This window comes from Crotalus tigris, unplaced genomic scaffold, assembly GCF_016545835.1.
Source record: "Crotalus tigris isolate CLP2741 ecotype Arizona unplaced genomic scaffold, ASM1654583v1 scf7180000024075.62781, whole genome shotgun sequence".
Taxonomy (NCBI): domain Eukaryota; kingdom Metazoa; phylum Chordata; class Lepidosauria; order Squamata; family Viperidae; genus Crotalus; species Crotalus tigris.
Window position 1 is genome coordinate 15,550 of NW_024100368.1, and position 26,664 is coordinate 42,213.

The 26,664-nt window shown below is 40.7% G+C and overlaps 1 protein-coding gene across 7 annotated transcripts in view; it reads left to right on the plus strand.

Annotated features, from left to right (window-relative positions):
* The first annotated feature begins 3,871 nt into the window (after positions 1-3,871).
* LOC120298542 (small integral membrane protein 19-like) overlaps positions 3,872-26,664 on the plus strand; it is a 32,255-nt gene continuing 9,462 nt past the window's right edge. The window contains exons 1-2 of one of the 7 annotated variants that reach the window (XR_005554122.1): positions 3,872-4,282; positions 6,061-6,182. Coding sequence is in view for 4 of the 7 variants with exons in the window: in XM_039322331.1 (XP_039178265.1) it covers positions 4,137-4,282; positions 6,061-6,182 (268 nt within the window). In the remaining 3 variants the exon portion in view is untranslated. The remainder of the gene's footprint in view (positions 4,283-6,060; positions 6,183-26,664) is intronic. The other 6 variants (XM_039322331.1, XM_039322333.1, XM_039322334.1 and 3 more) reach the window with 6 other exon arrangements.

Sequence of the window (26,664 nt, forward strand, 5' to 3'; positions counted from 1 at the left end):
TCACTTGCGTGCAGGGATTTCTCCATCTCCTGCTTCCATTCTGGTTGCTTGGTCCCCCGTCTCAGGGTCACCTTTCTTGATTCCTTTCCCCACTCACTTTTCTTTCCAACGCCAACGCCCATTGACCAGCGAGGTTTGTGGTCCCGTGTCTCCACCACTTCTTCTCCCGAGGAATCTGACCTCTCGGATCCCAACATCTGGCAAGGTTCCAACTGGGTCAGCGGCTCTCTTTCCAGGGAGTTTTCCCCCTCTCTTGCTCCATTGTCTGACATGGTAAATTTTTGCAAAATCCCCCGGCAAGGGTCTCCCTTCCAGGTGGATTAATTTTGCAAGTCCTGTCTAATGTAAGGACCCACCCCACTTTGCATCTTAAGAAGACAGAACTCTTGGAATAATTCTTCCAACAGGAATCCTTTATTAAGAAGAAGTGGTTGCAGGCGTGCTAGACAGGACTTGGGGTCCAAGCTCTCCCATTCAAGGTTTTAAGGGGTTCCCCAGCAGTCCCACCCAATCACCCCCCCTTCCAGTGATAGTTTCAGGCATCACAATTCCACCCCTTTGCTTCTTTCTTCCGTCTGTATAGAGATTTCAGATAAACTACATGAAAGGTAATTAGCTCCCTTTGTCAGGGTAAGGTTCTTTGATGCTAGTTACATTCAAAGTCTTCCTTTGATGTGCAATAAACACATTCAGTTTCTTAGAAGTGTACTGAAGGAAGTGAGGGCCATAAAGCCCCTTTGTTCTCCCCCTTCTCTCCCTCTTATGGCAGAATCCAGAGAAGGCAGAATTGGGGTTTTCTATGTTTGATAATTAAAGATGAAATATAATTGGATTCTGACATATAGTATATATTTATACTGCATACTATATAGCATACTTAGACTTCCATAAAGCATTTGATAAAGTAAACAACAGCCTACTTCTTGATAAGGTAGAACAATGTAGGATAGACAGTACAGCACTAGATGGATTTGCAGTTGGCTAACCAACTGCACTCAGCACATAGTCCTCAATGGAACTACATCTATGTAGAGGGAAGCATGCAGTGCGGTATTTTAATATTCTGGTTTGGGCCCATTGCTCTTCAGTATCTTCATAAACAAACTAGATGAGGAGACAGAAAAAAATCTTGTCAAATTTGCAGATGACACTAAGTTGAGAGGAATTGCTGACAAAAGTTAGATTCTGCACCCAGTAAGCAAAAGAATGCCAAACCATAAATAAGAAATGAACAAAAATACATACAAGAGTTTCTATGAAATTAGATACAAATATCACATTTACTCATTTTTGAAATTTTAATTGTTTTCAACAAGTGAAAGAATAACTAATAAAAATGATGTACATGGTTCACAACAGAAAGGAATGCCAGGAAGGAGATGATAAAAAGTAGATGTATAAGCCAAATGAACAGATTAAAAAGGAACGTATATACTGTAGACGATGAATGCATTGCCTTCAGAAGTTAACAATTTATGGGTTAAATAAAATAGAATAGGATCAGCAATATATATCAGCTATTAGAAAGGAAAAGGGGAGAGCTGGACATTTAAAAACTAGCAAAAGTTCAACCTAATTTTTATTATTAAAGCATAAGTATTATCAATTTGATAATTCAAGGTAAATACATTTAAAATATTATTTGTAAAATTAATATTAATAGTCATATAGTTATCAACAATAAACAGCTTGAATTTTTCAAAAGGATTATACATTTCTACATATTCAATAGGATAAAGGTAACATACATTTTGTATGATTAAAAAGGTAACATACATTTTGTATGATTAACTCTTCCAGAACTATCTGTAATAGATGCCCAATGTTTAGATTTCTTGTTCAGTAGTTCTTGAAATTTGCAAAAGGATATAAAATGGAAAAATCCACAGATCCAGAGGATTTATGAATTGGCAAACACTTTGAAAATCAGATGTGTTTTTATCAGTTTCTAAACAAAAGTTGAATATGTGAGAAAAGATACACCTTTCTGGAAGGAACTATCCAAAGAAATATTATAACTAAACAAAGAGTAGAATATGTCTCAGAATACTATTATTACATACTTTCAAAGGAGAAAATATTAAATTACATAATAAGGACTTATTTAGTAACTAAAATAATTAGTTAACAGTGGATGTCGGTAGACAATTTAGCAACTGAGAAACAAATGCCTTCCTTCCAAAAGCTATTGATAAAATTCAAATACTAAGTTCACAGGACTTTCTACTTTTATCAAGTCTGAATGGTTACATACACAGCTGTAGGTTTGGCAAATCTAGAGATTTATGGCAACCATGAAAGAATTTTGATTTATGTTGTAAATGGATTTGTTTTAAAAAATAATTTATATGGCCACCTAAGAGACTGTGATTCTGATTCTGAGGTGACATACAAATATTAATATTATATTAGCTAAAATACTGGCTCAAGCGCATTTTTGGATGAGATTCACTTTTTCACGCAAAAATAAAGGTTTTTGTTCCTTTTTTGTCCTCCAAATTGTTTTGCTCACCATTGAATTTCATGTACCAATTGATTACATCTACTTCTTTCAACTATTTGTTTTTCTTCTACTAGATAAATTAGATTAGGATTATTAACCAATGGTTGACAGTTCATTCTACAAATTTAAGTTATTGCTGTAATCACAATGTCATATCGCATCAATTATGTCCACTGTGGGCAAAATCCTTTGGGACATGACATTTTGATACCATAAAAAGAAACAAGAGTTAAAATCAAATTTTATCCTAGTTTATTGCTTGCCCAGTTCTGTTTATGATGGCCTGAAAAAAAGCCTGATGTTAAACAAAAAATTCAGGGTTGCAACAGACCTACCATTTCACATTTCATGTATCCACCTTTCATTACTCTCAAATACATATTTAGAATTCTAGGCTAGGAAGGGATTTGGAAAGATTTACAGGGTTAGGTGGTGGTGAAGGACAATTAAAAAAGGCAGTGATGGGGAGGGGGACAGGCAAGTGGGGAGAGTTGAAGCAGAGATGACTGAGGCAGAGGAAAAGTGTGAGGACATCACTTAACAAAGATGCAGTCTTTGCCTAATGACCATAACCAATCTCCTTGGTGAGAGAAATTCTGGTTCCTGTTTGGATCTTTGAGTGAGTCTGACAACAATACAATTTGAATTGCTGTCAGAAGCTACTGGACTTAATTGGAATTGACTTATTGTAAAATTTGTAACATCCTTTTCTTCAATTAGTGTATTCACATCCTGTTTCTCCATTTTCTTTTTCTTTAATGGATGTTTTTATTTTGCACTACATTACTATGATATGTGACCAATAAATGTTATTTTAAGCTGCTGGTCTAAGGCTTCAATAAAGTTTTATCTGTCTAGGCCCCCAATTTTAAGATGTGTAGTCTTTGACTCCAGTTGTGGGATTCAAATGTGTGAACAACCGGTTCTCTGTGTGGATGCCACTTTCAGAAGTCCATTCTGGGCCTGGGCAACAAAAAAAATTAGCTATTAGTTCTGCCAAACTGGTACGAGCTGGCAGAATCCCACTACTGATCCACTCCAAGAATTCCCTAGCCTGCAGTTATACTATCTCCTCTACAATCCATGTTCCCTCCCAATAACAATATATATAGCTTTTTAATAACAAAATGTATATAAATCTGACGAATAGTTTCTATACACGTGATAAAAGTTCTCCGATATAGGCCATTCTTCTTGATAAAAGGGAAGTTTAAATTTTATCTCCAAATTTGCTATTGGTTTCCTTTTCCAGTCCAAATCTGGCTTCCGCGTGCAGAAATTATGCATTCCATTCAGACATTTTGCCATTTGGAACACTCAAAGCCTCCCATTTTCCCGCTGGAAACAGTTGATACGAGAAAAATCAATGCCCGTTTTTTAAAAAAGACTTCTGTGGGATGCCAGGGGAGGCAATCCGGGTGGATAAGAAAAAAAATGATAATACCAGGTCGCAATTGCGCAAAGCCCACAGTAACACCACCAGAACGCTCGGCTTTCGTTTTCATCACAATGAGCGGCGTTAACTCAACCCGGAAGCTAAGCCTTTGTTTTCGATCTGGAAGCGTCTGAAGGATCTGAGGTCACGTCTCGTTTCCTGTTTGGGGTCGGAGGTCAGCGATTTCTTCTATTCTCTATGGCCGGTGCCCGGGCGCTGGGCGAAAGTGGCGGGGGTGGTGTAGCCGCCATGGACTATTCAGTACACGAGGCTTGGAACGAAGCCACCAACATTTACTTACTGGCGGTGCTGGCCAGCTTGGCCCTGTTGGTGTACGCCCGCAGGTGGGAATCTCAATAGGGAAGGAAGTGACTCCTACAACTGCTATTTGTAGATTGTTTAAGAATACGTAAGCGTCTTAACCCGGTAGATCATTACACTTTTCTGCCCAATGTAGATGCGAAGGCCAAGAGAAACCACTTTTTGCTGAATTCTGATTGGCAAATTAGGCTTTCTAATTCACGGTTTATCGAGTATTGGGCTGCTTTTCCTAGATAATTCCTAGATAATAGATCTTAGTGGAAATTTGTGATATTGCCAAAGTTTCTGGCAATAACGTTACAAACTTTCAGGTCATATGGCTAGGCTTGCAAATGCTGGCTGTTGCATCAGCAATTGGTTATCTCGAGATTTAGGTCCAAGCTTCTAGGCTAATAGTTACAAACTTTAACAGCTCTGGAAGTGGCAACAAAACAGGAATTTCTGTGAATAAAATAAGTTGTATTTATTTATTTAGGGATTTGAAGAAAGGATGTCAGAGAGAAATATGTTCTGTTCATAGAATATGCCTACCTATTTTGGTTCTGTCTCAGCACTTCACATCTCACCATGTAGTATTAAGCAACCCCTTTCTATCGGTGCATTTTTATGAGGATGATGACTAGTTTTTATTCAAATAAGTGTCCCAAAGTTGCTTTTACAAAAGACTTTCTTTGTTTTTGCTTGAAGACATTTTGCTTCTCATCCAAGAAGCTTCTTCAGTTCTGCTGAAGCATCATTGGGACAATCACGACCTGGATGATTGAGAATCTTCATAGATATGTTCAATAAGTGTTTATTATGAGTATTGTATGACTGTTTTCAATTGTTGAATTAGTTGCTGCCTAAGAGTTCAGAGTTTTGCAACTTTCCTTATTTTTTTCAGTAGCTAATAATTGCCTTTTCAATAAGTTAGGATAAGTGTGGTTTAGCTAATATGAAAAAAAACAAACTTCATAAAAATAAAAACTCATCATTATTGCTATTGTGTTAAAAATCACTTTGAAAGAAACTATACCTTTATCAATAACAGAAACATCTGCAAGCAGAACGGCAAGAAGATGAAATAATAAGCTGTTAAATATCTATTTCAGCCAGATTTTTAAAATACTTCATCTTATCTAGCTGCAATCTGATAAAATCTAATTAATATTGATCCCTCACTGAGTATTAGAATAAAGAATAAATTGTGTGCATGAAAGACTTAGGACAATTAGGGACATGTGAAATTTGCATTGGATAGTTCTTAATTTACAAACTCTGTTTCTGAAACACTTACTGTATATTAACTCTTTTGAAAAGTCTCAGGTACTAGCTATTTGAATATCAGTTAAAGAAGCAGACATTTCCTTGCTGTAATTGAAAAACTTTGCAGGACTGATCTGTACACTGACTGATCTGTACAAGCTGATACAGCTAATTTACACTGGCTTTCATGTCCATGCTAAGTATAACATCTAAATACTGAACCTATGCATTTTACATTTAGGTGAACACACAGGCTCTTCACAGGACATAAATGTCTGTTAGAGGCCTTTGCATGAAATATGATATTAGAATGCAGTGAACAGGAAGCCTTTCTATTATGTGACATTTAAACATTCATAGCCTAATTTCTTTCAGTGATGGTAACATTTGTTTTTTCAGGAAATTGGAGATAATCATTGCCACTTCTAATTGAAATTCCAATTGTATTTCTATTCCTTTGCTGTAGAAATTAAGACAGGTTGCTAATTTCATTTACCATTAAGGGAAACATCTGCTTTTGTATTACTTATGTTTTTTTATTCCTTTTGGGTTTCAGAAATAAGAGGAAGATTATGAGGATTTTTACATTACCTCCAACTGTAGAAATATCTGAACCAAATTTTTATGACAGCATGAAAAAAGTCCGTCTTCGGCAGCAATTAGAGATGTATTCTATTGGTAAGTAAAATATATTTACTTTGAGACTATTAAAGTTTGGGTAACCTATAGATCCTATTTTTTTAAAAAAATGGAATTTGATACTAAATATATACAATGAAACATAAATCTGACTCCTAACATTTGCACAGCTTGAAGTTACTATTATTCTCAATGTAAAAATATTTAATGCTCCAGGGTTGTGATTGTTCTGCTCCTCTACTCATGGAACTATAATGTGTATGGCTCATGGAGGTAATGAAATCTATTAGATTGCAGGCTTGCTAATGATCCTTGATCCATAGTAGAAGTAGTGTATACCTTTTTTTAATGAAAATTATCAGCACTTTTGATCAGTGACGTCATCAAAGTAAACAAGCCCACGTGCTGATTACGTCAGCAGGGCACGGCCCTAAAAGGAAGTGACGTGCTCAGCCCCCACCCTCCGGATGTGACGTTTTGGCCTAATCCCATCAAGATTGGCAGTCAATCCTCTGGGTACATGATTAGGTTAACCCTAGACTAATTCTATGGACGTTCAAAACCAAAAAGAGCTAAGTAAAGTGAATAATTAGCAGAGGCCTGTGTTTTTGGGGAACAAGCCCTACTTTGGGGAGCTGTTAACCCTAGACTATTTCTATGGACATTCAAAACCCAAAAGAGCTAAGTGAATAATTAGCAGAGGCCTGTGTTTTTGGGAAACAAGCCCTACTTTGGGGAGCTGTGAAATAAAAAATAAAAAAGGCTTTTTATTTCTAATCATTCTAGCCTAACGATGCTTTTAATTTTTGTGGAGTTTTAAAAATCAGTGCCTCAAAAGCTGGGGAAAAAGAAGCCCCTGAAAGGCAGCCAGAGCCTGCATTTAACCCCTTTTTTCTAAAAGATATTTTTTTCTAAAAGGTATTTATGTCTAGGTGGCTTTAAAAGCATTTCCTCGAATGCAGGGGAAAAAACAAACAAACACAGCCCCTTTTAAAACCCACAGCTGGTTTTTACCTTTGTAAAAAATCTAAAGACACATATTTTGCCATTTGCACCCTGAATAAAATTTATTCTGCCCCCCTCCCCACTATAGCAAAAGACAAGGAATATTAACAGGAATTAAAATGCTCACAAGAGGCAAGCAGCCAACCAGGCTCACAAGAGGCAAGCAGCAAGCAGCCATGCCTCTCTGTCTGCTAGTAAAAAAAGGGGGGTTAGGCCTTGTTTGGGACGTGCCCGGGCATGTCATGCTCCCCGTGATCTGGGCATGCGCAATGCTCAAGGGCGTGTCATTGCAAGGGGCAGGGGAGTTTGCTCCCCGTGATCTGGGCATGCGCAATGCTCAAGGGCGTGTCATTGCAAGGGGCAGGGGAGTTTGCGCGGGCAGGGACATGCCCGGGCATGTCATGCTCCCCGTGATCTGGGCATGCGCAATGCTCAAGGGCGTGTCATTGCAAGGGGCAGGGGAGTTTGTGTGGGCAGGCCTGAACAGCTAGCGATTTAACCCCAGCAGTCTTTTGAAGATGGCAGCCTCTGATGGAGATTTGTTTGATGTAAATTTGACCCCCAAACCACCCAAGCGTGGGCGCAGAATAAGAAAAGGACCTGAGTTATACAGTTTCATTGAAGAGAACAAACTTATAAAACCTTGTTATTGCAGATTCTGCAAAACATCAAATGGTAAGTAAATATATATACCGTATTTTCCGGCGTATAAGACGACTGGGCGTATAAGACGACCCCCAACTTTTCCAGTTAAAATATAGAGTTTGGGCTATACTCACCGTATAAGACTACCCCTCTTCCAACGCACACCAAATAAAAATTAAAAAACATCAGATTTGATTTCAATATGGTAATTTTAATTCAAATGCTTATGACATGCATGTACTTAGCAGAAAAACTGTCATTTATAAACATAAGGCTGTCATCAAACATATAAACATAAAACAGTGCAAGTGGATTAAACTTTTCCTAATTCACTCTAAAGCTGAAAGGAAGGATAAGACAATAAAACCATGGGAGCTGCCATGCTGTTTGTTTTCTAAGCTGTCAACCAAACTGAACTGATGATGATAGGAGCACACACACACATGCCTCCTTTCCCTCTTCCCTCCAATCCTTCCCAGCTCAGAAAACAGCAAGGAGAAGCGTGCACGCGCACACACACACACACACACTCGCCTCCTTTCCCTCTTCCCTCTCCCTCCAATCCTTCCCCCCCACCCTGATTTCCAGCTCAGAAAGTGCAAAGCAGCGAGGAGAAGTGTGTGTGTGTGTGCGCGCGCGTGCACACCAGACTGCCAGAGACACTTAGGGGCTGGGAGCACAATGAGAGACAGCAAGGGAAAGAGGAACTTGCCTTACTCTGTTTCCTGGAATGCCATGGAGAGAATGGCACGTCAAGCGGAGGGGGGGGTGACGCCTCTGCTAATTGCTTTTATTCACCACAGGCTGGATGCTGGTTTGCCGGGTGGGGGGGTGGGAACAGCAAGTGGGAGCCTATGTAAAGCACTGGGAGCAACTCACTCCCAGTGCTAACTTTGTTGCTGTATGGATTAAAGGCCATTCGCTTGTCATTCGTTCCTGTTTGTCGGCTCTTTTCTGGGCACCGAAGAGGACGCGCTGACAGATATTTCAGTAGTTGCTTGTTGTAATTTTTAACTTATTTAAACCTTGCTGATTTCTGTACAAAATGATTCACCTGCTGAAGCATGCATATCTGCATTGGCTATTCATGGCACATTAATGAAAATTAAGGAGTGAGATAAGGAAAAAGTAATTTTTGTGCAGTACTGTAAAAATGGCTATTGATTTCCAGTAAGCACGCACGCACGCACGCCTCCTTTCTCCCTCCAATCCTCCCTTCCCACCCCGATTTCCAGCTCGGAAAATGCAAAGCGTGTGTGTGTGCGTGGGCGTGGCCTCCTTTCCCTCTTCCTCCAGTCCTTCCCAGCTCAGAAAGCAGCGAGGAGAAGCGCGCACGCACACACACACACACACACACACACACAAACACCCTCCTTTCCCTCCTCCCTCTCCCTCCAATCCTTCCCTCCCACCCTGATCTCCAGCTCAGAAAGTGCGAAGCAGCGAGGAGACAGATTGAGACCCCCAGGCATTTATCAGCCTGTGACTTCAAGTTAGCAAAAAGCAGCTGCAAACCACACGCCTGCTAGAGGTGAGCCGCGGGGACGGATTGCTGAAACAAACAGCTTAGAGTTTAATTGCTCTTCCCACTGCCACTCTACCAATCAAGGACTCTTTTTGAGTGAGGGGGGGGAGAGAAAACTTGATGAGTAATATACCAAACCACATGTGTAAAGAAATAAAATAGAATACCCGTATTTTCCGGCGTATAAGACGACTCGGCGTATAAGACGACCCCCAACTTTTAAGAAGGTTTTTGTGTCTTAGAAAGTCGTCTTATACGCCGGAAAATACGGTATATATAAAATTAAGAAAACAGTATTTTGATTGGTTGAAACAGCTAGCCTAAATCTACCTTATTTCCTGCTTTAGAAACGGCGGAGTCTCAAAATGTCAGCATGCCTCAGATTCTGAAAGCGTGTATTATTAAAATATTACACCACTGTTTAATGGGGTGTCTACAATCAGATGAAGACCACGTGGATGCTACCAGTGAAACAGAACATATTAAAAGCTTATGCTTTAGACTTTCTATGCCTCATGTTCTCTGGATCATCATCAGTATTTCTGACAAAATGAATAACTTATATTTCACCCAGGGTTCCCTTGATGAGGTCAAGACATTCATACAGCGTATTGAAAAGAGCCGTAAACCACTGTCATTAATGTCAAAGATTGAATCTGAATTGCCATTGTCTCTGAAGAGGCTCATATGCCAAAATGTAACAGAAATTAATTACAAGAATCTCTTAATGCTATGAAATTTATAATAAAATGGGCTTTACAAATCACATGAAATATGTATTATGTTTTTCTTTTGCTGACCCCTGTTTAACTTTGGCAGATGTTAAACACAATTTAATCAAAACTCAAGGGGTATTATTCAATTCGGTTTCCCTGATGAGGCGGGGCTGGTCAGATTTGCAAAAGTTGTGAAAAACACACCTCCTCTGATGTGATTAAGTTGTGACATCACCAGCGTATACAAAAGCAGGGTCCATACTGGTCTAGTCACATTTGCTGGTTTCTGGCATATCTGTACCTCTGGAGCCATTTGATCTGCTAAGAAGACCCTTTTCAGAATGGAAGCCACTATTGTAAGTAGTTTTATGGCTAATTTTTGAAACACTTAGATGCAAAATGGAGTTTTAGAATATTCTTGTCTGCTTGCTTGTTTGACTGATTGATTGTTTTATTTCACTAGAATGAATTGACAGACTCAGAATGCTTGAGGGCTTATGAAGGTATTTGTCTTTCATACTTTCACACATTTAGATTCTGGTAAACATTTCTGCAACAAATCTGACCATAGGATTTCTCTTTTCCTTCAGAATGGGAGGATGACCAGTTATTCACTGATGTTGCTATTACTGTAGAGAACCAATTGACAGACTCAGAATGTTTGAGGGCGTATGAAGGTATTTGTCTTTCATATTTTCATAACATTTTAGATTCTGGTAAACATTTCTGCAACAATTCTGAACATTGGGGGCTTTTTTTCCTTCAGAATGGGTGGATGACCAGCCATATGTAGACCTTACATTACCCCAGGAGCCCCAAGAGGCCCAGCCATGCACAAGCTACACAACACGAATGCTGTTAGGAGGTATAATATCTAGCATTTTATCCAACTACAAAATCATTAGTATTATTTTTTTAGAAACTAAAGGGAGGGGAGCGTTATTACATTATTAGGAATGTTGGTGATAGCCTTTTGTTTGTTTGTTTAACCAGAGCCGGCCTGCAAAAAAGCAAAAATGCATGGAGGTGGACTTCCCGCATCCCCAGCAGACAGTCATAAATGTGATTCCACGCCAGCATCTCAACCAGAAGGGGAGATATGTCATTCTACACCACAGCTACAAGCCCCTAACTCTGCAAACTCTCAGAATATGAACAATGTTTATTTGGATATGGTACAGGAATGGGAGAAGCCTATCAGGAATTTCAGGGCTGTGGAATATTATCAACGCTATAGATTTATTAATCTTGACCAAATCCGGTCTTTTGTAGATGCTATAGAGGCTGTTCATAATGTGATACAGCCTCTTTTGAATAATGTTGCTAGGGACATAGGTCCAAATGATTTTGTTCAACTCCGGCTGGATGCAGAGGGGTTAAATCATCCTCTCTTTTCTCTCAGGAGGAATATCAATGATTTAAATGCTGAGGATTTTCTGACCGGTATTGAAAATCTGCTGCAAAGTAAGGCCGAGATACTGTGGGGGGGTAATTTGCAATTAGTGGTTACTGTCGTGAAGAACAAGGAGGGGGGAGGTCTTAGGAAGTTAAGCACTGTGCTGCTCACCAGAGTGCTGGAGAAAAAAAGACAGCACCTAGTAGATTTCAATGTGGGAGGTGAATTTCTATGTTTTGCTAGCTGTTTGCTCTGGCTGATTGGCGGGGATGTTAGAAATCAAGAAATTATTACCAGGGCCAGGGAACTTCACAATAGACTGGGTGTTTCCACAGAAAACAGAATTGACTTTTCTCAGATACACCTCTTTGAAGAAGCTTTAAGGGTCACTATAAAGATCTTGTTTTATATGCAGGACGGTTGGCGGTTTTTTGTCACAGGTAGCCCCCAGCAAGAAAAAATAGTGTTTATATTGTTACACGACAAGCATTATTATGGCATCAAAAATATCAAGGGCTTCCTGGGTGAACGCTATTTCTGTAAATTCTGCCACACACCCTACCACCACAAATTTAGTCATGGCTGTCAATATATCTGCAGAGCCTGTCTCAACCAAGAATGCCAGCAGGTGGTGGAGGAGAAGGTGCGCTGCTGTAGGTGCAAAGAGTTTTGCCGGTCTAAGGTGTGTCTTGAAAGACACACACAGCTTGCTATGGAGGGAAAAGTTGACTGTAAGAATAAAGAATATTGTGAAACGTGTGGGGCTTACGTCTTTAGCCCCCACAAAAAGTGCAAGGAAACCAAGTGTGGACAGTGCTCTGAGAAGGTTGAAAGCTTGGAAGGGCATTTATGCTTTCTAAATTCATTGGACCGGCCGCAAATTGGCAAAAGATACATCATTTATGATTTTGAATGCTGTCAAGAGACAGGCATCCATATACCTAATTATGCCTGCGCCAGGGATATGTTGAATGATGAGGATGATAAAGATGTTGTGAGGTGGGATTGTTATGGTGTTAGATGCCTGGAGCAGTTTGTAAAGAATTTTATAAATCATAAGTTTAAAGGATGTACTTTTATCGCTCACAACTCCAAAGGTTATGACGGGTACCTAGTACTGAAGCAGTTGATCCGTGAAAAGGTTAAGGTTCGGCTTATAAGTCAGGGGGGGAAACTGTTGTGTATCACCCTGCCAGATTATAAGATCCGGTTTATTGATAGCCTCTCATTTTTGCCCCTTAAATTAAGCAAATTACCCAAAGCTATGGGGTTTCAAGGCAGCAAAGGATATTTCCCCCACTTGTTCAATACAATGGCCAATCAAGACTACGTGGGGCCACTCCCTGAAATCAAATATTACAGCCCTGAAACCATGATGCCCGGGGAGAGAGAAGAATTCATGAAATGGCACTCTGCTAATACAGGTACTGTGTTTAAACTAAAGAAGGCTCTGGCTTACTATTGCAGACAAGATGTAGATATATTAAGAGAGGCCTGTATTCGATTTAGGGAACAGGTGATGGAAATGACTGAGCGAGAGTGTTTCAGGGGGGTCGGGGGGGATATTGTTGAGGAGATAGCGATTGGAGGCATTGACCCCTTCCAACATATCACACTGGCATCTGTCTGTATGGCCCAGTACCGGTTCATGTATTTGAAGAGCTATACCATTGCATTAGCTCCTTTGGACAATTATCACAAGACACAGAAAAGGTATTCAGCTCCAGCGATTCAATGGTTGTTGCATATAGAGCACACTGAGAATCTCAATATCCAGCATGCTCTGAAGGGGGGTGAAAAGCAAGTAGGCAAATATTTTTTGGATGGTTTTGCTGTCATAAATGGAACTCCCACAGCTTTTGAATTTCGCGGGTGTTTTTTTCATGGGTGCCCTGTCTGCTACTCTGAAAAAGACTTCAACAAATTACTTGATTCAACATATGGAGGCCTGCACAATCGTACTAGGATTAAAGAAGAGTACCTCAGGGGCCAGGGGTATGCTGTGCGCTGCATCTGGGAACATGAATGGAGGGCCATGGTGGAGGATGACACCTCTTTGAAGCAGTTTCTAGTTGAGAATAAGCTCCCAACTCCTTTGAATCCTCGAGATGCTTTTTTTGGTGGTAGAACAAATGCTACATGCCTGTACTACAAACCAAAACCCGGTGAACAAATCTTATACTATGATTTCACCAGTTTGTACCCGTTTGTGAATAAGACCAAGGAGTACCCAATTGGCCATCCGCAAATCATCTACCAAAACTTTGGGGACATAAAGCAATATTTTGGGTTGGCCAAAGTCAAAGTGTACCCACCAAGGAATCTCTATTTCCCAATCCTACCCCACAAATCAGGGGGCAAATTAATGTTTAGTTTGTGCGCAACCTGCACAGAAAAACTGCAAACCACCCCCTGTAAACACAGTGATGAGGAAAGAGCTCTGACTGGGACATGGTGTACCATTGAATTGAATGTAGCTTTAGAAAAAGGTTACAGAATTGTTGAAATCTATGAGATCTGGCATTTTGAAAGAACATCAAATGAGCTATTTTCAGGTTATATGAACACGCATCTCAGACAGAAACAGGAGGCCAGTGGTTACCCTGACTGGTGCAAAACAGAACAGGATGAAGAGCAATATATTCAGGATTATGAAAAGATGGAAGGTGTCCGCTTACGACGTGACCACATTGAAGTAAATCCTGCTAAAAGACAGATTGCCAAGCTGTTTTTAAATTCGCTGTGGGGCAAGTTTGGTCAGAGCACCAATCACCTGACCACATCCGTGGTGACAAACCCTGAGGATTTATTCAAATACCTTTTTGTGCCCTATTATGATGTTTCCTCATGTGAGTTTGTGGATACAGAGACAGCCGTTGTGACATGGAAAACAGCCAAGAACCACCCCACCAAATCGACATGCACTAATGTATTTATCGCCAGCTTTACTACTGCTTATGCCCGGCTGGAATTATACAGACTACTGGATGGGCTGGGCGATAGGTGCCTGTACCATGACACCGATTCAGTCATTTTTGTAAGTAGAGAGGGGGCGTGGACACCTCCTTTGGGTGATTATTTAGGACAGCTGACAAGTGAGATTCCACCAAACACTACGATAACAGAGTTTGTTGCGGCTGGTCCCAAAACGTATGCTTATGCTTTGTCCAACGGGGAAACGGTGCTAAAAGTGAAGGGGATCACGCTAAACTGTGGTAATAGCAACAAGGTTAATTTTGACAGCTTGAAAGATTTGGTAGATGATTATTGTGTGTCTGGTGCAGAGAGAAAAAAGGAGATTGGGGTAGAGCAGTTGGGGATTGTTAGGGTTAAGAAAAATTGGACCCTAGAAACGCGGGTCCTCCGAAAAACTCTAAAAGTAGTGTATAATAAAAGGTTATTAAAGAGTGAGGATTACTGTACGCTGCCTTACGGTTATTAAGGATGGCGGAAAACATTGCACAATTTGTACACCCTTTCTCCTGTATTATAAGCGGCCCGTCCAATTCTGGCAAATCTTTTTTTATCAAACAAATGTTAGAACATGGTGATGTTGTGTTGTCTCAAATGCCTCAAAATATTGTATGGTTTTATAGTTGTTGGCAACCTCTGTACAAAGAACTGCTTAATAAAATTCCTTATATTAAGTTTATGGAGGGGCTTCCGTCTTCTTTTGAAGATGATGATTTGTTTCCGCCAAAACAAATCACTCTAGCTGTGATAGATGATCTCATGGCATCGGCCGGTGACAGCGATCAAATAGAGAAGGCTTTTACACAGTACGTCCATCACAGAAACCTTAGCATTATTCTCATACTACAAAACCTGTTCTTTCAAGGTAAGAAAATGAGAACAATAGCTCTGAATTCCAAATATTTGGTTTTGTTCAGCAGCCCCCGTGATCAGATGCAAATTGTCACACTGGCCAGACAAATGTATCCCACTAACACAAAGTATTTTTTAGAAGTATTCCAAGATGCCACTCGCAAACCACATGGGTACCTTTTGGTAGATTTGGCAGCCACCACTCCAGAATCCTACAGGTTGAGAACAGGCCTCTTCCCGCCTGATTGGCCTACTGTTTACACAATGAAAAAGAAGTGTAAAAAGCAGTAGCTCAGTTACCCTAGCGCTAGTTCATTTAAGATGTCAGAGAGGGTACGTAGAAATTGGGGGCTTTTAAAAATCTTAGTAAAGGCTGGACCAAGACAGAGAAAAGCCATCTTATGCAATGCTAACAATGACCTGGTGGGGGCAATAGCAGAAATAGCTCTGAACACCCTAAAAGGAAACCTTCCTCTGAAACCTTCACAATTCCGGTCTCTAAATTAGAGAAAGAAAGGGGTCATTAAAAAGTTGAGTGATAGAAAGGTCTCACTCAAAAAGAAGAAGAAGATCATACTTCAGTCGGGCGGTTTTATCGGGCCCTTACTAGGGATAGCTATTCCGCTATTGACTAGCCTGTTAGCTGGATAAACCATGGATCATGCTGAAAAAATGTACCTGGTGTCGCGTCATCAGATGGAGCAACTACAGGGTAGGCCCCCTACTATGGGGGCTATAGCCACTAACCGGTTGGATGATGAGATGCGTACCATTCTTCAGAGAGCTGATTTGTCTGAGGATGACAAGATTAAGCTCTACAATTCTACACTGCAGAGGTATCTAAGACTGACCAGGCAAAATGAATCTGAAAAGGACAGACTGAATCTCATTTATCCACCGGAAGAGCCTCGACCACTTCCAACTTTACCAGAACAGTCGCCACAGCCATCTCCGCAGGACACAGCGATGGATGAGATCCTAAGGGGTGTGAGCACCCGTTACAGGAAAAATGCAGAACTTTTACTGAACAAAATGAAGCAGCATCAGGACGTCTCAACCTGGGATGATCGTGGTACCTTTTTATACAAAGGGGTCCCTATTCCTGGTACTAATATTTTAGACTTGGTAAAAGGAGCCTCACAACACCGAGCTCCTACTGAGAAGCGGAAACCTAAAGGCTGGGATGACTTTATGAATGCTATGGCCGAGGTGAATGTTCCAACCTCTGTGTTGGGATCTACAACTGTTAAAGAGCAAATAGAAAAGTTGAAAGATTCTCTGGTTGTTAAGGATGAAGCTGCTACTAACCCCGTCTCTGTTATGACACCCCCTTTTGGAACTCAGAAGCCTCTGATTACCGGTACCCCCTCTAGCCCTTGGACATTAAATCCTAGAAGTAGGTTCAAGTTTGGTGACTGGCTCAATTTGTAAAATGAATAAAAACACAGTGAAACAAGTAAAAACGTTTAAGTCTTCTTCTTTATTTTACAATAAGGCATGCATGTCTGCATGCATTGGTGACGGTTACAGGTTCCAAGCCCCCTTCCCACCTTTATAGTTTTTACAAACAGCTTTACCATTTGATCATTTTTAATATCGGCTTTGGAGTACATCTTTAAAATATTTTCATAGTCCACTCCTTTAGTCCGGTTCAGTAGAAAAAACGCACAGTGTTGCCCGCAGGTCACAGCGCTGGGGTGTTGCAGTTGACGTTGGTGAAATGTGTACTTCTCAGCTTGCTGCTCTAAAAACATCACTATAGAGCCAGGAAAGTCAGGGCTATCCGGCGGTCTTCCATAAGAATCAAAAAATTCCCCATATCCAGGAGATGGGAAGTAGAGGGCCAGCCAGTGTTCACCAGGCAGAGTGTGAGGGTGAGTATTTACAATTAATCCAAAAGGTCTTTTGGAGATATGTCTCTGGGGTAGCAGATCACAAGGGTAGACCCCTAGAAAGGCAGTATTTCCAGAGAACAATTGGAGGAGCTGCAGTGTGTCCATACTCACATATAATCAAAAAGCACATTCCTTGTGTGACTTATTTCAATAAGGTTTTCAAAAATTGCATAGAGAATCATGTTGACGGTGTTGGGGAGGGGTTGTGCAAATCTAATTTCGGCTCTGAGGTTACCATTCTTGATCAAAGAATAGTGCTCAGAACACCCCTGATCAGGACTCAAGTCAAAACAATACAAAGTATACCCTCGGTTAAACTCTTCCCGGCTGATTATCAGTGGCCTGTCTTTCATGCCTTTGCCCGTGGCTTGCACCATCTGCATGTACTCTCTCACAAAAAGACCGTGTTCATAATCAGGCTGGAGAGGCTTTGCAGGGATCTGCTCGCCATCACAATACAGGGCGCAAAAATTGACATTGCAGTGTTGAAAATTGAACGGGTTTCTTTCATAATCCCCACTAAAAGATGCATTGTCCACAAACCCAATCACTAATTGTTTAGGTAGCTGCCCCAGAAATAGATTTTCCTGATTACACACAAGGCTCCCTGCAGGAATGCTGTAAACCTTCATCCCCACTCGATCAATGGGGTATTTGGCATTGGAGGTGAGCAAAGCTTCTGCATGCCCAAGGCGCACTCCCGGGGCTATTTTTACACGTTTTACAAAGAGAGAAGCTGCCAGGAGTTGCACTTTATAATTCTCATTGCCATCCTTCATCACACAAAATTCATTTCTGCTTCTTGTGAGTTTGACTTTCACATCAACGCCATTAATCAGCAGTCTGTCTTGAAAAAACAGATCGCTATGCAGAGGCCCTAGCAAATCCCATTTACGACTACCGGCCGTGTGTCTTGCTCTCGCTTTGAAACCGGAGTTCCCAGCAGCTGTCAGTAGAGTACTCTCCATGAGTTCTGAGTCATCTTTGTAAAAACCCCCAGCTGTAAATTGGGTACCCAGTGCATCACTACCAAAGTTCAGAATCAGTTCAATCATGGCCCGATAAGAATAGCAATGATGGCTCTGTGTAATGAGCCGATCTCCCAAAGTAACATCCAGCTGGTTAAATAGTGATGCTATAGGGTAGTTGGTCAGGCCCACCCTTGCCCCATCATCAATATCCGTCCCATCCGCCTTTACAATCTTGCAACTCACATACAGCAGAGTGTTGTTTAAATCCGTGTAATGTTCACCATGCCCCGTGATAAAAAATTCCAGGGGTGCGTTGGGTGTTAGCGCTGATAAAGGAGGGATCTCGAAATAGGTACTGTTTTCAATACTGGTCTGTGTAGGCGCCAGTTGAAAAAGATCCAGTTCTGATTTAACACATTCCTCTGAAGCAGAATGAATAAATGACATATTGTATTAGAATATGTCTTCCTTGTCACAGAGCTTCCTCTTCTGCGCACGTCTCCTCTTGGTATGACGGGGCTTTTTCACAAGTCTTCTCTTTTTAAGCGGAATAGGCGGGCCCGATGCATAATTCTTCCTGGCTATGAACAACCCTGATCCAGCCTGCCCCCTATCAACAACTTGGGATACAAGATTCCCCGCAACATCTCTGACAATGTTTTTGGCAGCAGATTTCACATGCGGCTTAATGATTTCTAACCCACGCCTCAAAAAAGGCATTGCTTTTCGAAAAAGCCCACGGAACAGACCCCCTAACCCTGTCCCGTACATAATGGGGGCTCCTCGGAAGCCTGGAAGGCCTCCACCGGCTTGTGCCCTGTAGTAAGCCACATAGTCTTGAGGGTTTCCGTGCTCCTTGATTACAACCATCCTTCACTTTTCCGAGGCCTAAAATGAAGCTTGACAATCACCTTCCCGTTATAAAAACGCACGTTTTTGTCCTGGTCGGTTTTGATTTCTATAGTAACGGTATCGATGTGATGTTTGCTGACCGGTACATAATGTGGACGGTCATAGGTTATTGTGATGAAATCGTTGTCTTGCCCTTGCACAGGCACACAGCGCAGTAATGGCACATAGTAGTCACCCACTATCTGGAGCTCTACAATGTCTGTGTAAACATATAAGGTGTTGAATCCAGGGAATGTACTTAACAGATGTCCAAGTTCTCCGCTAACTAGAATGGTATGCGGTTCATCACCTTTAAGGCTAATTTTTCGACCCACTGCATCATACTGTAGGGTTGTCTTAGGGCCGTCCTTGGCACTTGATATAAGCTTGTTCATATTTTCTAACAGTTGTCGGATGCTACTATAGTATCCGCTTCTCAAAGAAAAATGCCATCTCTTTCTCTCATTAGCAATTTCAAAATATCCAGGAGAAGTTAATGTGTGCCAACTATGCGGATACTGTATCTCTGCTAGCCCTACTTCCCATGACCCTGGAAGATCCAATGATCTTGCTAATTGTATAGTGAAATTAGAATTTCTGTTTTGGGGGGAAATTGCTGCTGACGCATTGCTGGGAAGGGTGATGTAAAACTCTGCCATATCAAAGATGTTGTACTTCAGTCTCCTTAACCCAACTGTTGAACTTCTCTGGCCATCCAGTCCATTTGACTAGAAATTCTCTGTGTCTCCCCCGCCCTCTTTTTTGGATAATTTTCTCTATTCTGTATATGCGCTGTTGGTCAGCAGGAACCTTTTGGAGCTCCTCAAAGTAAAAAACCCCCTTTACAGGGTCACCAGTGTAATCATTTAATCTATACACCACTCTTTCCCCCCTTGTCTGCAGTTCTGTGACGATGAATATCTCATCCGTATAGGTTTGCTGATAGCCCTTTTCAAACTTACCCTTCAGTCTGGATACCCTGACATGATCTCCCATCTTAAGACATTTTTCCTTTCTTTTTCTTTTTAAAGTTGCCCCATAAAGTCTCATCCACACACCCCTTTCGTTAGACAAATTTACGGTGTTAGGAGAAGTACCGATGCTACGATGGTAAGCGCTATTGTACCCCTGAACAGTATCTGCTAAAATATCCACATACCGGTGGGTATTTCTAGCTGTGAAATATCTCCAGAGTTTGTTTTTTAGGGTTCTATTAAACCTCTCTATAACGGCTGCTTTAGTTTCGCTATGAGTGACAAAATGATGAATGCCGTAACGTGCTAAAAGTTTCTTCAGTGGAATATTCAAGAACTCTTTACCTGCATCTGTCTGTAATTTTCGGGGTGCACGTCCTGTTTGAAAGATATTCTGGAAGGCGGATGTAACTTCCCTCCCTGATTTATCAGATAAAGGGGAGGCCCAGGCATATTTAGATAACACATCGATAACTGCTAAGATGTACTTTTTTCCATGATTCTCCTTAGAAAATTTGGAGACATCTATGAGGTCAGCCTGCCATTGATGATCTAAGCCAGACACTACTGTTTTATTTCTAGGAAAATTAATTCTTGCAGGCTTATGAAGCGTATAAGCGTCTTCCCCTGACAACCACGTCTTGACTTGTTTCATGGTCAGGTTTTTATCATGTTTTCTAGCTTCCTGAAAAAGGGCATTCACACCTCCATAACTCCCTACACACCCCGGCGTATAATAAATACGACTTAAAACCTTTTCATGCATCGTTATACTGAAAGACCACTGACAAATGTTCAAGTGTTGACATTAACGCAGTCTTTTATTGGTTATACAGAATTCAGAGGGCGCACAGCACCGCCATCAGAAAAATATCCCTCATCACCACTATCAGAATCAGAAGATAAAGGCCTATAACACGCTATTTTATAATACTCTGGCCCGCCTGTGCCCCATAAATCACGTCCGTAGTCACAAGCAAACCAGTCTTTACACAAATTGCAGCTCTTTAACTCACAAGGTAGATAGCGTGGTCTCTGGGATAACTCATAATCCCTGTTATAGTCTAGATCAGAAAAATCTGCAGAAGCTTTCTGACCACGGCGATTACCACAGGAATCTAAAAGCGGGGTGTCTTGAAGTGTTTGCTGTCTAGGTATTACTAATTCAGAGTCTGCAAAATATAAAGCACATTCTGTTAGCAGTGTATCCGCTCCAGCATCATTTACATTATCATAAATAAAAACATATTTACTTACCATTGCTGGGAGATAATGTAGTATCATTCACCATTTCACAGGCTGTCCGGTAAGTACTCTGCATCTCATTGTTAAAGTTACAACACACCATGCTACAGCCATGTAACACAGGTCTGAATAAAAAATTTTCTTTATCATAACCCCTGCAACAGATTTTGTTGCATTCTGTTGGCTGGGGCCTTGTATCAGAGTGTCCGAAGCTATCTTTTGCTGTTGGTGTAAAAACACCTTTGGAATCAGAGGCTGCCATCTTCAAAAGACTGCTGGGACTAAATCGCTAGCTGTTCAGGCCTGCCCACACAAACTCCCCTGCCCCTTGCAATGACACGCCCTTGAGCATTGCGCATGCCCAGATCACGGGGAGCATGACATGCCCGGGCATGTCCCTGCCCGCGCAAACTCCCCTGCCCCTTGCAATGACACGCCCTTGAGCATTGCGCATGCCCAGATCACGGGGAGCAAACTCCCCTGCCCCTTGCAATGACACGCCCTTGAGCATTGCGCATGCCCAGATCACGGGGAGCATGACATGCCCGGGCACATCCCAAACAAGGCCTAACCCCCCCTTTTTTTACTAGCAGACAGAGAGGCATGGCTGCTTGCTGCTTGCCTCTTGTGAGCCTGGTTGGCTGCTTGCCTCTTGTGAGCATTTTAATTCCTGTTAATATTCCTTGTCTTTTGCTATAGTGGGGAGGGGGGCAGAATAAATTTTATTCAGGGTGCAAATGGCAAAATATGTGTCTTTAGATTTTTTACAAAGGTAAAAACCAGCTGTGGGTTTTAAAAGGGGCTGTGTTTGTTTGTTTTTTCCCCTGCATTCGAGGAAATGCTTTTAAAACCACCTAGACATAAATACCTTTTAGAAAAAAATATCTTTTAGAAAAAAGGGGTTAAATGCAGGCTCTGGCTGCCTTTCAGGGGCTTCTTTTTCCCCAGCTTTTGAGGCACTGATTTTTAAAACTCCACAAAAATTAAAAGCATCGTTAGGCTAGAATGATTAGAAATAAAAAGCCTTTTTTATTTTTTATTTCACAGCTCCCCAAAGTAGGGCTTGTTTCCCAAAAACACAGGCCTCTGCTAATTATTCACTTAGCTCTTTTGGGTTTTGAATGTCCATAGAAATAGTCTAGGGTTAACAGCTCCCCAAAGTAGGGCTTGTTCCCCAAAAACACAGGCCTCTGCTAATTATTCACTTTACTTAGCTCTTTTTGGTTTTGAATGTCCATAGAATTAGTCTAGGGTTAACCTAATCATGTACCCAGAGGATTGACTGCCAATCTTGATGGGATTAGGCCAAAACGTCACATCCGGAGGGTGGGGGCTGAGCACGTCACTTCCTTTTAGGGCTGTGCCCTGCTGACGTAATCAGCACGTGGGTTTGTTTACTTTGATGACGTCACTGATCAAAAGTGCTGATAATTTTCATTAAAAAAAGGTATACACTACTTCTACTATCCATACTCTACATTTTACACTGATCAGAAATGCACAGTAGCACTGTTGAATCTTCATGTGTTTCTCATGCTTTTCTTCCTATTCTGTTTATTTGCAGAATTGGGATAGTATTCTTCCTTATAACATGGTTCTGAGAAATGGATGTTAAAATGTCATCAGACAGAGGGAGCTTCCGGTGGGAGGTGACGGCGATGGCGGCTAGCTTTTAGCCGTCCAGCTGGGGAAGTGTTAGAGCCGCGGAGCGCAGCGCGCATCAGCTGGCCCGCGGCTCGGAAATCCCTTCCCGGGCAAAGGGAAGGGACAGAGAACGCAAGAGTAGAGGTAGAACCCCTGAACCCCCTCTGGATTTATTTCTAGAGGGGGTGAAAGGAGTGTTCCCTCGGAGCTCTTGCTGATCTCCGCCTCCCAGCTGTTTTTGCTTCCCTGGAAGCAAAAGAAACCGCCGCTTCTATCTCCGTGTTCACAGCATTTTGGTGAGTAATTTTTAAACGGACGGAGCAGTTTAAAGGATTTTTTGTTATATTTTAGGTGTTTATTTTTTTATCTTTTGATTTTTACTATTTTTCCTCCTTTTCTTTGTTATACTAGTGAAAGGATTTAAGATGGCGTTTTGAAAGTGTCGGAGTTTTTTTTTCCTTTCTCTTTTGTTTTACTTTCCCTTTCTAAGGACTGTTTTTTGCTTTTGCTTTTGCTTTTGGCTTAGAAATTTTTTTTTTTTTGAACTGTTTGCTCTTTTATTACTTATTCTTTGGATTTACTCTGGACTTTTAATGACTATAGTTTGTCTCTTTTTAAAAAAATTTTTTTTCTTTTTTTTCCTCCTCCCTTTTTGGCTGGAGGGGAAAGGGAGTGACAATTGTGCTTTTTAAAATGGCTTCAAAGAGGCAGCAGCCTTCCTCAATACCCAAGGTTATTTCTTCTCCTATAACTTCCACTGCACAGCTACAACAACAATCTAAACATGCACCACCGGCTCAGCCACCACCCTCCCCTCCTCTACCTGGACTTTCAGTACAAGAGGTTAGAGGCATAATGGGAGAGATTGTAGTTCAAATGAGAGAGGAAATGACTCAATTTGTTTCACAGATTAAATCAGAAATTAAATCTGATCTCAAAGAAGAGATAACGGGGATAAAGTCTAAATTGCAAGAAAATAATAATGAATTACGACAAGATATACTGGCAGCTGTTTCAGGTTTGGCTACTGTGGTGGTTAAGCTCGATGCAAGGCTTGAGGAAGTGGAAGACAAAGTTGACTCTCTGGATGACAAAATTCAAGACGTGGAAAGGAAGGTGGACTCCTCACAAGAAGATATCTTGATGTTTCAGTACAGACAGATGGAGTATGCCTTGAGGATTAGAGGCCTCAAGGAAGATATGAATCAAGATTTGGTGGAGGTGGTTCTTACTGATCTGGCGCTGGCCTTGGATATGGATAAAGGAGAATTACAGAGAGAAGTGGAAAAAATTTATAGACTCAACTCCTGGATTGCTAAGCAGAAGAATTTGCCCAGAGATGTGGTGATTTACTTTACAAAGAAGTCCCTGCGGAATGAGATCATACAAGCTTTTTACAACAAAAGATTTCAGATTGCCGCCCAAGATGTCATCATTCTAAAGGAAATCCCATCCAAAATTTTAAGAAGTAGGAAAGACTTTGCTTTTTTAACCAATGAGCTTAAAGCTAGATCGATGCCATTTAGATGGGAAATTCTGATGGGTATCGTTTTGAGCCATGCTGGGACACGCTACAGATTGAACACAGTTGACAAAGCTAGAGATTTTTATACTTCGGTCCTGAGTGCAGGCTCAACTTCATCTGGTCGGAAATCTTTGAGTGGTAAGGAAGTTGAGCAGCAATCTGAGGCATTAGATTTGGTTTCCGCAGGGATGATAGAAGCGGTAAAGCAACGCCAGACGGAGGCTAAAGAGCAGAGGATGACTCGTGCAGCCTACAAGCGTAAAGAGAAGGAGCAACGTAAAAAAGAGCCCAAAGAGAATTCTCCTGGAAGTCCATCACCGCCGGTGGGAGGAGCAAGACCCAAGAGTTATGCAACACACGCAGCTCTGTCAGAATTTGATGGTGTCTTCTCCAGGCTGCGTGCCAAGGGAGATGGCAAAGTTTTTGACCTGGAATGTTAATGGATTGAATTCTCCTCAGAAACGGAAAAAAATCTTTTATTATTTGAAGCAATATACCAATGATGTTATTTGTTTACAGGAAACTCATATTTTACTTAAAGACCAGAAATATTTAGTTAATGCTCGTTTGGGATCTCATTTTATATCTCCTGCACCTGGGAAGAAAGGGGGAGTTGTTATATATGTTAAACAAAACCTACCAGCTTGTCTGGTAGAATCAGATCCCCAGGGGAGATATGTGATGATTGAACTTGGTATATATGGTAAGAAAGTACTTATAGTTGGACTTTACGCTCCAAATCAACAACAGGAACAATTTTATAAACAGTTACATCAAAAAATAACTTTGCTTGATTATAGATCAGTGGTATTAATGGGTGATTGGAATGGTGTCTTAGATACACAAAGGGATAAGAAAGGTTCCTCTCCTTTTCTTAAACAAGCAAGGCTACCTAAAGCCTTTTTTGATATGAAAGAAGACTGGGAATTAAGGGACTATTGGCGGGAACGTAATCAAGAGGAGAGAGACTTTACTTTTTTTTCTGATAGACACCAATCTTTTTCAAGAATTGACTTTTTCTTGATTACCACGGACTTGTATAATAAAGTAAAGAATGTAAAGATTTTTCCTAGATCACTGACGGATCATAGTCCAGTTTGGATGGAGCTGATTCAAGAGAAAGAGGAAAGAAGATCCTGGAGAGTTAATGAAAATTTGTTTAGACAAGAGAAGAATGTTCAAAAATTAAAGGAGTGTTTAAAGGACTATTTTGCTTTGAATATGTACAAGGGGACTTCAATGTCAATGGTATGGGATGCAGGTAAAGCATTTATGCGCGGTGTTTTGATAAAAATGAATAATTTTTATAAGCGAAATCAGATTCAGAAACGTAGAGAACTTGAAGATGAAATTAAATTAAAAGAAAGGGCTTTGATTTTAAATCCTTCTGATGAGAGTATTAAAGAATCTGTAAAGTTATTAAGGTCACAATTTAATATGTTGATAGCAGACCCAGCTGCAACCAACTTATTATTTATGAAACAAAATACATTTTGTAATGCCAATAAGCCTGGGAGATGGTTGGCTTATCAATTAAGAAAGAAACAGAGACAGAGAATAATAGAGAAAATAAACTATAAGGGTAAACTAGTCTCTCAGAAGGAATTGATTAAAAAATCTTTTTTGGATTATTATCAAAACTTATATAAATCTACTAATGTACAAATGCTAGATATAAATAAATATTTAGCTGAGGCAAATTTTCCTAAACTGACTGAGGATCAGAAATATGAAATTAATGGTTTAATTACTAAGGAGGAAATTACCTCAGCAATTCAACAATTGAAATTAGGGAAAGCACCGGGTACGGATGGGTTAACAGCTGTTTATTATAAAGTTCTAATAGAGGAGATGATCCAACCATTACATAATCTTTTTAATGGTATTTTACAGGGTTTGGAGATTCCTCCTTCATGGCGTAGTGCTTTTATATCATTGATTCCAAAGGAGGATCAAGATCTTACCTTACCAAAAAATTACAAGCCTATATCTCTTTTAAATGTGGATTATAAGATATTTGTAAAAATTTTGGTAAATAGGCTTATGAGGGTGGTGCATCATCTTGTGCATAAAGATCAATCAGGATTTATAACAGGAAGGTATATGAAAAATAATGTCAGACAAATTATTAATTTACTAGAATACTTAGACAAGAACAACCAAGTTCCTGCAGGGCTCATATTTTTAGATGCTGAAAAAGCATTTGATCAATTGAATTGGCATTTTATGTTAAGAGTAATGGAAGAAATGAATTTTGGTGAAAA